The sequence below is a fragment of the Ailuropoda melanoleuca genome, chromosome 2 (genome assembly GCF_002007445.2).
Source record: "Ailuropoda melanoleuca isolate Jingjing chromosome 2, ASM200744v2, whole genome shotgun sequence".
Classification (NCBI taxonomy): Eukaryota; Metazoa; Chordata; class Mammalia; order Carnivora; family Ursidae; genus Ailuropoda; species Ailuropoda melanoleuca.
Window position 1 is genome coordinate 107,138,471 of NC_048219.1, and position 12,199 is coordinate 107,150,669.

The following is a 12,199-nucleotide window of genomic DNA, read 5'->3' on the forward strand; positions in this document are numbered from 1 at the left end:
TACCTGGCACAAAGCAGGTGCTCAGTTAATACTTTTATCACCTTAATAAAAGCTACCAAAACTTGACGTAAGATGAAGGGCTTCTGCAATTCAATCTTTCATTCTACAACCCTTTAAATGAGCACCTAGTAACTGCCAGGTGTTTTTCTCAGGAATGAGGTTAAAAAGATTAAGACCCTTAAGGAATTCCCTTACCCTTGTGAGCTCAAAGTCTTCTGAGGGCAACAGACAGTCAACAAATATACCAATACAGAAATTAATACAGGTGTTTAAATCTATGAAGAAAAAAAAAACCATGCCACTGCGAAAAAGAATGGGGGTGGGTGGGGAGCAAAGCAGGGAGGATCTGGTCAGTTATTAAGCTGTACTTTCTTTGTCACCTAAGTTGTATAGCCAGAGTCCGGGAAATGTTTCAAAAAGGAAACAAAAGGCTTCTCGTTCCCATCTGAAATTCCGGTAGCCCAGTTCCCAAAAGAAATACAAATGCCAAAAAGGCATCTGAGAGTGTGCTTGGACTGATAGCTAAACAGATGCATGTTAACATGGAGAATTCAACTTTATACCTGGACAAATAGCTAAGATCAGAAATAATTTTAACGCTTAGTGCCAACCGAGGTAAGTCAACAGACATCCTCACCGCTGCCAAGGGGGATGGAAATTAGTACGATCTTGCTGGAGCACAGTTTGACCCTGGGCAGCAAAATTACAGGGTAGCATATTCTTTGACCCAGACTGCTAGTAATTTATCCAGAAGAAATAAGAAGGCAAGCATTAAAATACAAATGTATAAGGACAGTTACTTCAGGTCATTTCTAGACCCAAGACAGTGGAAACAACCTACATCTTCAGTAGAAAATTACTTCACAGGGGCGCCTGGGTGGCACAGCGGTTAAGCATTTGCCTTCGGCTCAGGGCGTGATCCCGATGTTCTGGGATCGAGCCCCACATCAGGCTCTTCTGCTATGAGCCTGCTTCTTCCTCTCCCACTCCCCCTGCTTGTTTTATGAGCCTGCTTCTTCCTCTCCCACTCCCTCTGCTTGTGTTCCCTCTCTCGCTGGCTGTCTCTATCTCTGTCAAATAAATAAAAAATCTTTAAAAAAAATTACTTCACAAAATATGCTAAATCCATACACAGAATACTGCCTAGCTGTCAAAAAATAACATACCTCTATTTATCCAAAGATGGGAAAATGTTCAAAACATGGTGGTAAGTAGAGAAAAACCAGTTTGCAGAAGGGTATATATAGATGGTCTCTATTTATGTAGAAAAAAAACGTGTACGTAACCATGCATATGCATGCACACAAACACAATACACATCACAATGTTAACTCTGTTTCTCCCTGGGAGGCCCTCTAACAACTGCTATATTCTTTGTTGATTTTGCTATTGTTGTTGGTTGGTTTTGGGTTTTTGGTTTTGTTTTTTGGCTTTTTGGGGGGTTTTTTTTGAGAGAGTGGGTGCACACTTGTGTGGATGTGGGGATAGAGGGCAGAGAGATAGGGAGAGAGAGAATCTTAAGAGACGCTTAATCTTAAGCCCCAAGGCAGGGCTCGAGTTCATGACACTGAGATCATGACCTAAGCCAAAATCCAGAGTCAGACGCCTAACTGACTGAGCCACCCAGGCGCCCCTTGCTATATTCTTTGTACCTCTATGAATTACCTTAACTTTTTACAATAATCACATATTACTTAGTCATGCCCCACACAAATGAGATTTCTTTTAGGGGTGAAGTGAAGAAACGAAATCAGGAAATAAAGCAACCATCTTTTATCACCTCACTACACCATCACCCCATGTCCCTAGGTCAAAAGCAAGTTTCTCAAAATGCCACAGCACATGTTTGGGTTTTTAAATTTTTTCCTCACAAATTCTTCTGTTCCACACTGCTCCAAAGCAATTAAATAATAGAGTAATTTCAAACTATCCTAGTATGACTAGTGAAGAAACATTTTCAAAACTCCAGGGATGGAAAATAAGTGATCTAACAAGTTTTTAAAGATTTTATTTATTTTAGAGAGAGGGAGAAGAAGTGGGGAAGAAAAAGAGGGAGAGGGACAAGCAGACACTGCGCTGAGCATGAAGCCTGATGTGGGGCTCGATCTCATGACCCTGAGATCACGACCTGAGCTGAAACCAAGAGTTGGACACTTAACCGACTGAGCCACCCAGGTGCCCCATGATCTAACATTTTTTGAGTATATACGGATGTCACATTCAGTACTGAGTTTAATCCTCACCCCAACACCATTTGGTAGCTATCAGGGCCCACCCCCTTTCACAGATAAGAAACCTGAGGCTTTGAAAACTCATTCATCACTTGAGGTCACAGAGCGGATGAGTGCAGGTGTGATGGGAGACTCTTCTCAGGGACGGCGGCAGTTTTCCTGGGCTGCTGCAACTGAGCACCACAAACTGAGGGGCTCAGACAACAGAAACCTATTCTCCCCAGTTCTGGAAGCTGGAAGTTCAAAACCAAGGTGTGGGCAGGCCCGTGCTCCCTCAGAAACCTGTAGCACAGAATCCCTCCCCGTCTCTTGGAGCTGCTGGTGTTTGCCAACAATCCTTGGAGACCCTCGGCTTCTAGATACATGCCTCTGAATGCCGCCCCTGCTGCTGGGTGGCCATGGTCCCCCTGTGCGCCTCTGTCTCTTCCTACACAGACTCCAGTCATATGGGAATTATAGCTGGGAAGACCCTTTTTCCCAAAGTCACAGTGTGTAGTCGTCGGGGTTAGGATTTCAATATATGTTGGAGGGACACCTTTCCACCCATAACACGGACCCAAGAAGATGACACTCCTTCCTCTAACACATCTTGCCCACAGCACCTCGGCCCGTTGATGTCATGCCTGTGTCGTGGAAGGTTTTATATGAACTTTCCGTGACTGTGGAAGGCAACTCTCCTCCGCCTTCAGGCAAGACTACATCCGGACTGGTCAAGGCACGTGCACTCAGGGCCCGCTAGCAAGGCTGTCAGCCTTCTACAACGGCTCTCAGCAGTTACCGGGGGGCTCTCTGAAATGATTTATTCTTCCAGGTCAGGTTCTGCTCTTGAGTTAAAATACACTCAAGAGCTTTGTAAGGTTAAGATTGCTAGAAAGATGCAGAGGAAATACAGTTCACTATCCCAGAGTCCCTGATTTAGGGTCCGATCAAATGCCCAGGAGAAGTGAGGGAGACACGGTACTAGTCCACAATTTTCCTCGTACAACTCGTTGCCTTTGCCGTCCACTTAGATCAGACACCAAAAGCAAATCACCAATACTCCATTTCTTGACTAGATCAGTGACTTTTTTTTTTTTCCCCCAATTTCTGGAGCTGTTTCCAAGAGCAACAAGAATATTACTGAAACCAGTCATCAAAAGCCATCCTGTCGACTGGTAGTAATCAGACCAAGGCATTTGGCTCAGTAAACGGGGGCGGTGGGGGGGATAAAAACCAGAGCAAGGACCCTGCATGGCTGAGAACCAGTGTGCCCCATTTATCTCGCATGAGGAGACACACAGGATTTATGCCTCTCTAAGAATACCTACTCCAGAGCTCTCAAATCCGCTTTCCAATACGCTGCTGAACACCATGCCATTTGGAAGTACATTTGGAGCAAGTGAACAACCTCCCAGGCTGTGTTTTTGCTTCAGTGTTGCAGAATTTCTAGCCTGTAAAGGTGAACAGCCTCCCATCTGCCTCCACCTCTCCATCTCCGCGAGCTGACGGATGGCCCAAGGAGACAGCTGGGACTGGGGAGCATTCACGGGCCCCCACCTGTGCTTCAATCATGCAAAATGTCAGAGGCCCCGAAGGAGTGTCAAGCCGAACCTTCAGTGGCAAGCAGCCTGATGGCCCTCCACAGCTGAGGGCAGCGGGAGGCTGTACTTCCCAGGGCCGTACATGGTACACAAGGCTGACAATGGCGGAGACAGGCGTGAAATGCCCTGTGTCATTTGGCCTTGCCAAGTTCCTCCTGCACTCACTCCTCCTGCACCCGCCACCTCCGGTACCTCCTTCCTTCCCACAGTATCTTGCTCTCATTTCCAAGTCCCTTGGACTTTGAGTAACAAGGTTGTTTTTTAAAAACGGATTAAAAATGATCGAAGTACCTAAAGAAACACTGTCCAATATGGTAGCCATGAGCCACATGTGACGATTTACAGTTCAACTCATTTAAATTAAATCACGCTAGAAACCTAGCCACAGAGCCAGTGTTCCATGGCCGCATGTGGGTGAGGGTTTGAGGACACTGGACCACCGTGCAGCTATAGAACGCGTCCACAACTGCGGAGAATTCTACTGGGCTGCTCTGGTCTACAGGATAGAAAGAGCAGACCTCCTGCCTTTCTTCTGCCCCTAGTCCCCCTCCCTGCGGAGAGCCTGCTGTCAGTCTGCTCTGTACCCTTGCAAGAGTTTCTATATGCCTAAGCAGTGTGCACGGAGGCAACCCTCTATTATTAAAACCAATGACAAAAGACCCTAAACACTATTTTGCGGCACGCATTCTTCACCTAAGGACGCTTGGAGATCACAAGGTAAGTGTACGGATAGTGCTTCATTCCTTCAGGGGTCTCGTGGCAATCTACGGTCTCCAGGACTACTGTCTCCACCCCACCCTCCTAGCCATGTTCGTCTGTGTCCCCTGGCTCCCTTCCTCCCCAGAACACTTTCATCCTAGCCCAGTGACCATAGCCTCAGGCTCTTTCCTGACTCTAGCCCTTACCTCTTGGCCTAATAAAAACCTAGCTGCTCCCAGGGGGCGCTGCCTTCCCTACGTCTGAAACAGAGGCAGCGTGTTCTCTCTCATCCACATTCACAGAGCCTCCCTTCCTCCTGCTGAATTCCAACCCAGTCCTCCAGAGTTCTCCTTTGACAACCACAGGCACCAGACACCATCAGAGTGCACCACCCGCTCCAACTCCTTGCTGTCAGCCCCCAGCTCCCGGCCCCTCGCCTTTAGCGACCGACAACAACAGCACCTGCTTCACTGCCTTCATCTCCTCCCCGAATTCTGCAAGCATGCCTTCCACCTCAGACGGGGCACCCAGCCAATGCCTGGCATGACACACGTCCCTGACCCTTGATTTGCGCCCTACCTCAGCCACCCATTTCCAGCCTAAATCCACACCAATACGAGAACCACCTGTGAAATACTGGATCTTAGCATCTCACTCTCAGATTAGTGCCCCACACCTAAGCAAGCAAGATTTCTCATCCCTGAAGACCGTCTGTTAACTGTCTGTTAACCTGGCCGTGGCCATCATGCTAAGTGAAAGAAGTCAGTCATAGAAGAACAAATACTCTATGATTCTCCTTATTTGAGGTACCGAGAGCAATCAGTTCAGAGAAACAAAGTAAAACTGTGGTTGTGAAGGGCTGGGGGAGAGGGACGAGGGTAGTCGTTTAGTAAGTATAAAGCTTCAGTTTTGCATGATGAAGAATTTCTGAGACTCCGTTCACAACCATATATAAATAGATTTAATACTACTGAACCATACGTTTACGATGCTTAAGATGGTAAATTCAATGTTATGTATTTTTTTTACCGCAGGTAAAAAAAAAAAATAAAAATGCAAAACAAAACTATTGAGGCTACACTCCGTGGCTGGATATCTTAACAATTGAGGTGTATAATGCAGTAGACCGCGGTGTTGCTAAAAGCATCCTCTCGTCCTCCGGGCATCAAACACTCTATCCCATGCAGCCAGCACACACAGTATCAGGCGGCAAGACTGAGGAAGCTCCCTTTCCTCCTCGCGCTGGCAATTCCAAGCTCAAGATTCTTTCTCAAGCTTAGAGTCAAAGTAGGACAAATTAGAGGAATTAACTAAGGACCAGTTGGGCATTTCCCCGTTTATTGTTCTCCAGCAACTAAGTGAAAGCCAATGGTTTTAATAGCTATGCCTCTCATAATTCATTCATGCTCATTAATATGCAAACATCAGTTTCTCAGCTGGCAATGATTCCATGAATTTTTAATTTACAGGGGATGAGGCAGAGATTAAAACTTTAAACTAAGGCCAACAATACAAAGGACTGTGGAGCGATGTTTTAATCCCTACACTGAGACTCTACAAATGAATTCACTGACATCATCATGTGACCTATCATCTGAATCATCAAAGCAATTCCTCTGTGAGTTTTGGTCTTTTGGGTATCAATAGAGATATACATTTTTTTTTATTGATACCTGTTTGGGGATCACTAAAAACAGTGAAACCAAAGACATTTCTTGTCATCAATCTTTTAATCTTGGAAAAACTCCAGGCCACCTGGCAAACACTCAAAGAGACGTCAACTCTATAGAAAAGCTACAATAATTTGTAGATTTGTGACTAATATGTAAGAAACTCATTCCAACATAAAGGAAATCAGATTTTAAAAAGCACATTAGAAGAGAGAAATTGAGAAACACGGAACTCAATTCCTTCTGGAATTGCAAATCAAATTCCGGATTAGTAATTCCAAAATAAGAAAAGACAGAGGGAAGAGCTTTCTCTTTTGCGGGCAAGGCCCAAAAGAATTATAATATAAGCCACATATGTAATTTTAAATTTCTAAAAGCCACATTAGCAAAAGGAAACAGAAATAAAATTAATGAAATAGTTTAATCTAATATATCCAAAATATTCTTTTTTTAAGATTTTATTTTTAAGTAATCTCTACACCTAACATGGAGCTTAGACTCATCAGTCTGAGATCGAGTCACAAGCTATACCAACTGAGCCAGAGGAGCACCCCATATCCAAAATATTCTTATATCAACGTGTGATCAGTATTTTTTAAATTATTAATAAAATATTTACTTTTTTTTTTTTTTACTAAGTCTTTGGAGTGTAGTATTTTACATTGACAACACCTCTTAGTTAGGACCAGCTACACCCAAGTACTAAAATAGCCACCAGCAGCAACCGTACAGGACAATGCAACTATAGAACCAAAGAACCTATGCTCTTCTGACAGGAAAAGGACAAGCTCTTGAAATGTGAGCATATCTCTAGATTATTCTCACTGTATTCCTCAAATAATAGCCAGCAACAACTTAGGTTTTTGTATTAGCTGCTCCTTTGGCTAGACTAGTATTAATTCAACTTTGATCACGATGGTACCATTATTTGAAATTTTACAAAATGAATTTGCTACAATTGTTTTCTTAACTTTTTTTCAACCATAAATTGACTCACTTTAAAAAAAAATAACCTTATCCTGAACAATATCATCTGTGATATCACAGATTTGAGCTTTCATATTTGTTAGAAGACCTAACGCACATTAAAATAAATACGTAACACTTCAAAGAAGTTTCTGTGTTCTACCTGAAGCCGCCAGTAAGATAAAATTTGTTCTCATTTGTGAATCAGTTACAGCATTATCTTTCAAAAGCTTTCCATCTGGCACGTGCACTCCCAGATATATTATTATCTGAGTCCCCTAGCACCTAATATTTGTATCTCAACATTTATACATTTAAGTATGACACGGCATCCCCATCAAGACTACCTTCCATCTGGGCACCACCAGAAACACAGCAGGGGAGCATTTATTCATTCGTATTCAACTGTCCAAAAGCCACAGAGGTGGGATCAAACTCTCCCCTTAATGCCCAGTGGTGGCTCAGTCTCAGAGGAGCCCCCTTAATAATTCCTTAATAATTAATAAAGATGGCAAAGGTTTCCTCAACTACATGCCAAACACTGCTCTATGTATATATATTGTCCTGATATACATAACATATATATTACATTGCATATTGTGCATATATAATATATATAATACCCCTATGAAGGAGGTGTTGTTTTCCTGCTTTTCTAGATGAGGAAACAGAGCATAGAACACTTAGCAGCTTCCTATGGTCACAGAGCTAGCAAGTGGTAGAGCTAAGATTCAAAGCCAAGAAATCTGACTCTGGAGCCTGTACTATTATCAGCCTGGAGATTACAAATGGAATAAAGAACAAGGAAGCTGGGAAAGACATGTTTTATGGTCACAAACTCAAATTCCTCAAAGACAAGGTCATCACCCATAGGATGCAGAGGCTGAGACAAGCCATGTCCTCTAACAGAGAGAGGAATGGAAGACGAGTAGGGTAATTTAGAACATCCTCAAGATGTCTTCCAGAAATTACAGTGGAAAATGCAGCTTATTTAGAAAGGAAGAAAAAAAAGCATGAAAATTCAAGAGAACAAAGATTCTACAAACAAAAAGAAAGAGGATGGAAGGATGGATGAATTGAAACATGGACAGATCAGTGGACACAAGGACAGGACAGACAGACAAATGAGCATACCAACATTCCCTCCCAACTCTAGAGCGGAGAACAGGGAGAATTATAAAAGGATACCCCATCCATCTGACCATCCCAAAAGGTGCCTATCACATGGCTGCTATCACAACAGGCACTCTCGAAGTCAATTTGGGTCCTTATTCTCCTCCCTGGGACCAAAGCTGCAAGGTGAGCTACGCTGACAGCCTAATGATGTGGCCCTCCTTTACAAGATTCCTGCAGCCTGGAAGAACAGAAAAATCCACTTACATGTATTCCCTGTGGGCAGAGTGTACAGCGGCAGCATTGCTGTAACGCCACAGGACAATCGCCGAGGACAGGACGTCGAGGATGGCATCAAACTAGGAGAAGGAGACACAGCGTTAGTGTTTTCCAGAGTTAATAAGGCATGACTGTGAAGACACAAGACACAGAGGCTTGGGATCTGAGCCAGTGACCTCATCATCCTCATGGTGGGTCCTGGGAATCTGGAGCCGAGGCCACCCACACGCTAGCCTGGTGGCAGGGCCACGGCTCCTCCTCACACCTCGCGCTGCCCCCACAGACTGAGAAAGCCGCTCTGTGGTGCAGTGGGCTCTGCTCCCTGGGCCCTGGCTCCTAGCACTCTGGAGATATGGGGGGACTGTTCTGACAACTATCTCCCAGCAGGCGAAATCACTGCAGCATCTCCCCTACAATCCCAAGTGAGAGATTTGGCGTAAGGCTTCTATGTGTCTGGCTCTCGATGAATGGGATCGGTCTACCTGAGGTTCAGGGGTGAGAGTGGGGCCACCCAAGTGTTCTGGGAAATCTGCTCACACTTCAAAATTATATACAAAACGCAATGCTCTTGTTTGAATGAAATGAGCGAATGTGTGAGGGACAGAGACAGAAGAAAGGGGGGAATAGAGAGGGGTGTGGAGGTGGGTGTGCACGCGCACATGTACCCATTTTTCTGGAGAGACTATCCATACCTTTTTCAAAGGATTCTGAAAACAATCTACAACCTCCAAAACATTAAGTTCTCACAGCAAGGGGAAGAAGTGGGTTTGGGAACAGGAACACATGCCCTCAGGTACAGGAAACCCTAAAGCTACAGAGGAGGAAGCTGGAGCTCTCCGATGAGTCGCTGCACCACATCGCACTTTCCATCTGGAAAACTACAAGCACTAGCACTCTTTTGAACGAACGTGGGAAAACTTCAACCAAACTTTCAACGTGCCCAGCCTGTAAAACATCTGAGACCCGATTTCCCTGACCAATACCCATCAGGAGGCAGGTTTGGGAGTCAGGCTACCCCTAATGGGGCTAAGACTGACTTGTCTAGTGCCAGCGGCCCCAATCCTAACCCCCAACACCTCTGCCTGCACCAGCCAATACTTCTTCTCTCCAGCGTGCGCCCACTTTCACACCTCCAACCGTGAGGGAGAAACACCAGCTAACGCCCCTCAAACATCCTCTCAACCAGGTGTGGGAAATGAGATCCCCCTAATCTGTTCTGGAGACCTGTAGAACATCATTGCTGTTTACTTCCACAAAATTGTGATCTTTTATGGAAGCTATTTGCCATAAAAGGTTTGTTTGTCATGCTAAGCTCTCATCCGTTAACCACCCTCTGAACGGCGAGCCCAGGGTGGGATGCGTGGGCTCGGGAAAAACGTGCAAAACTTCATAAAAGTACATTTCAGGTTACTTACTGCAAACCCAAAAGCAGAGGCGCTGTACCTCATAACGGAGACAGCTAAAAAGAAAGAAAATATTATTCAGAATATTTTAAGACCTCATGGATATTTTCTCTCATTTCTGAGTATAGTAGCACAGCCGATAGGGCCTTTTAAACATCCCTGGAAAAGTTCCCAGAGAATTCAGTTAAAAATTAACTGTACTTGTAACACCTATGCACTAAAACAGGTAAAGAATGAAGTGAAAAGGTATAGACTCCACGGTAACAGTGTCCCTTCCCACCGCGTCCTCAAGCACCACAGGGCCGGCTTCAGAATGAAAATGCCCAAGCATCTGTCAATCAAACGGCTGCTAAGACTTTAAGAATTTAGCAACTGGGAACAGAGAGCTGGGAGCCACATGAAACTATCAGAGCAAAAGTGCCACCATCCACACTGTTCCCATCATAAGGTGGTATCTACACTCACACGCCATTGCTAACACAGGTGAGAGAAATCTCTTGCCCATCAGAGCTTAAAATCCAGTGTAGGCCTCAAGGAAACTTTGGGAAAAAACAATAGCAATGATCTTGAACAAGAGATGTCTACAAATGTAGACTGCACATTCATAATTAAAACATTTCTCCATATTCAAAAATCTATCCACCTTTTTTGGGGGAAGTTAACTGAGTAGCATGTTTACCTAATTCTGTGATCTGTTCTGTGCCAAAGCAACGTCCAGCTTCAAAGACTGTTCTCAGTTTGACTTAATAAAGGCAGATCTCCAAATAAAAGCTGTATTATCAAGCATATGTCCACCCTCCAACACAGAATGAAGCACTACCCAATGGGTCAGCAAAGCTTTGAAGCGGATTGTCCCAGGCACAGCTATGACCAAAGGCTGACTTGTGGAGTAAGTGAGGTGTTGGTGTGGGGCATGGAGGCCAATACCCATTTGGACCCCCCCACTCAGCTCACCCCATGTCCCTTCTCTGGGACCCATTCTCTGACGTATCCATAACATCCACAAATGGGCCCTGGAGAGCCATATTGTGCTTTGTACCCCTGCCCCCAGCCATAACGGGGTCATGTGACCCAATGTGAACCAAGCATATTTCATTTTCTGTGAATAAGGCATTGCGACCAAGAGTCTAGTTGGTCAATCAATGTTGTTAGAACTGAAACCTGTGAACACGGAAGTGGAGTTGGCCTTCATTTGCTACAAACACCAAGGAGCAGAGAGCCAAGCTTGGGCTAAATACGACTCTCACGCAAGGAAACCACTGGCCTCTTAATGTTTCCAAGCCCCCCCTGGGGGTCAGCTATATTCCAGTCCTCAGGCTGCGTAAGGCAAATGCAATTCATTAAATCCCTGGCCATCTTTGGTTCTTGCAAAAAGCTGTTCCAGTTATCCCTTCTGTTGCTCTTACGGGCAGGAGGAGGGAGAAGGCAGAGCCAGCTGTATACAGTGACGGGCTGTAGCTTTCATGGGCAACACAGCTGTGGTGGTACAAAGGAACACCGGATCTTCCCAAAGAACTCAACTCACAGGCCACGCTGACATGGGCGAAAGGCAGGAGATCCTCCGGGGAGTTGCCCTGAGCACCAAGATAAACTGGAGAATGCTGGGCCTGACTTGCACTAAGTACTCAGTAACTCATTAAGTAAGCTTCATAAAATTTTATAGAAACAAGTATTGGGTTGTTGTTGTTGTTTACTTTATAGCCTGTTTTTACAGTATCTCAGCTGTGTGCTTTCTGTGGGTTACTTCTTTATCAGCAGTGGAAACTTTTTAACTCCTGCTAACATCTTGCACAGACCCTATATACAGCAGAAAACGAAGAGCTGCCCACCCCAGAGCTCCCGCACTATCTCTCCCGACCCTGTCCAGCCTGGGCACCATGGAAGGGAGGGCACATCTGAGAAAGCACTCCACTCGCCAGCCCGGAAGGCCACCTGCTTTCCAAGAAGTAAACCATTACTTTAAAAAAAGCTTAATCAGAAAATTAAAACATGGGGGTGCCTGGGTGGCACAGCAGTTAAGCGTCTGCCTTCGGCTCAGGGCGTGATCCTGGCGTTATGGGATCGAGCCCCACATCAGGCTCTTCCGCTATGAGCCTGCTTCTTCCTCTCCCACTCCCCCTGCTTGTGCTCCCTCTCTCGCTGGCTGTCTCTATCTCTGTCAAATAAATAAATAAAATCTTAAAAAAAAAATTAAAACATGAAAATAAAAATAAAATAAAATAAAATAAAAAGCTTGACTCAGTTATTCGGTAATACCA

The 12,199-nt window shown here is 44.8% G+C and overlaps 1 protein-coding gene across 1 annotated transcript in view; it reads right to left on the reverse strand.

Annotated features, from left to right (window-relative positions):
• Window positions 1-12,199, reverse strand: part of TMEM163 (transmembrane protein 163) — a 221,394-nt gene that overhangs the window by 78,417 nt on the left and 130,778 nt on the right. Inside the window, exons 3-4 of the mRNA XM_034654463.1 lie at window positions 9,954-9,997; window positions 8,527-8,618 (exon numbers count right to left, since the gene is read on the reverse strand). Of these exons, the coding sequence (XP_034510354.1) occupies window positions 8,527-8,618; window positions 9,954-9,997 (136 nt within the window). The remainder of the gene's footprint in view (window positions 1-8,526; window positions 8,619-9,953; window positions 9,998-12,199) is intronic.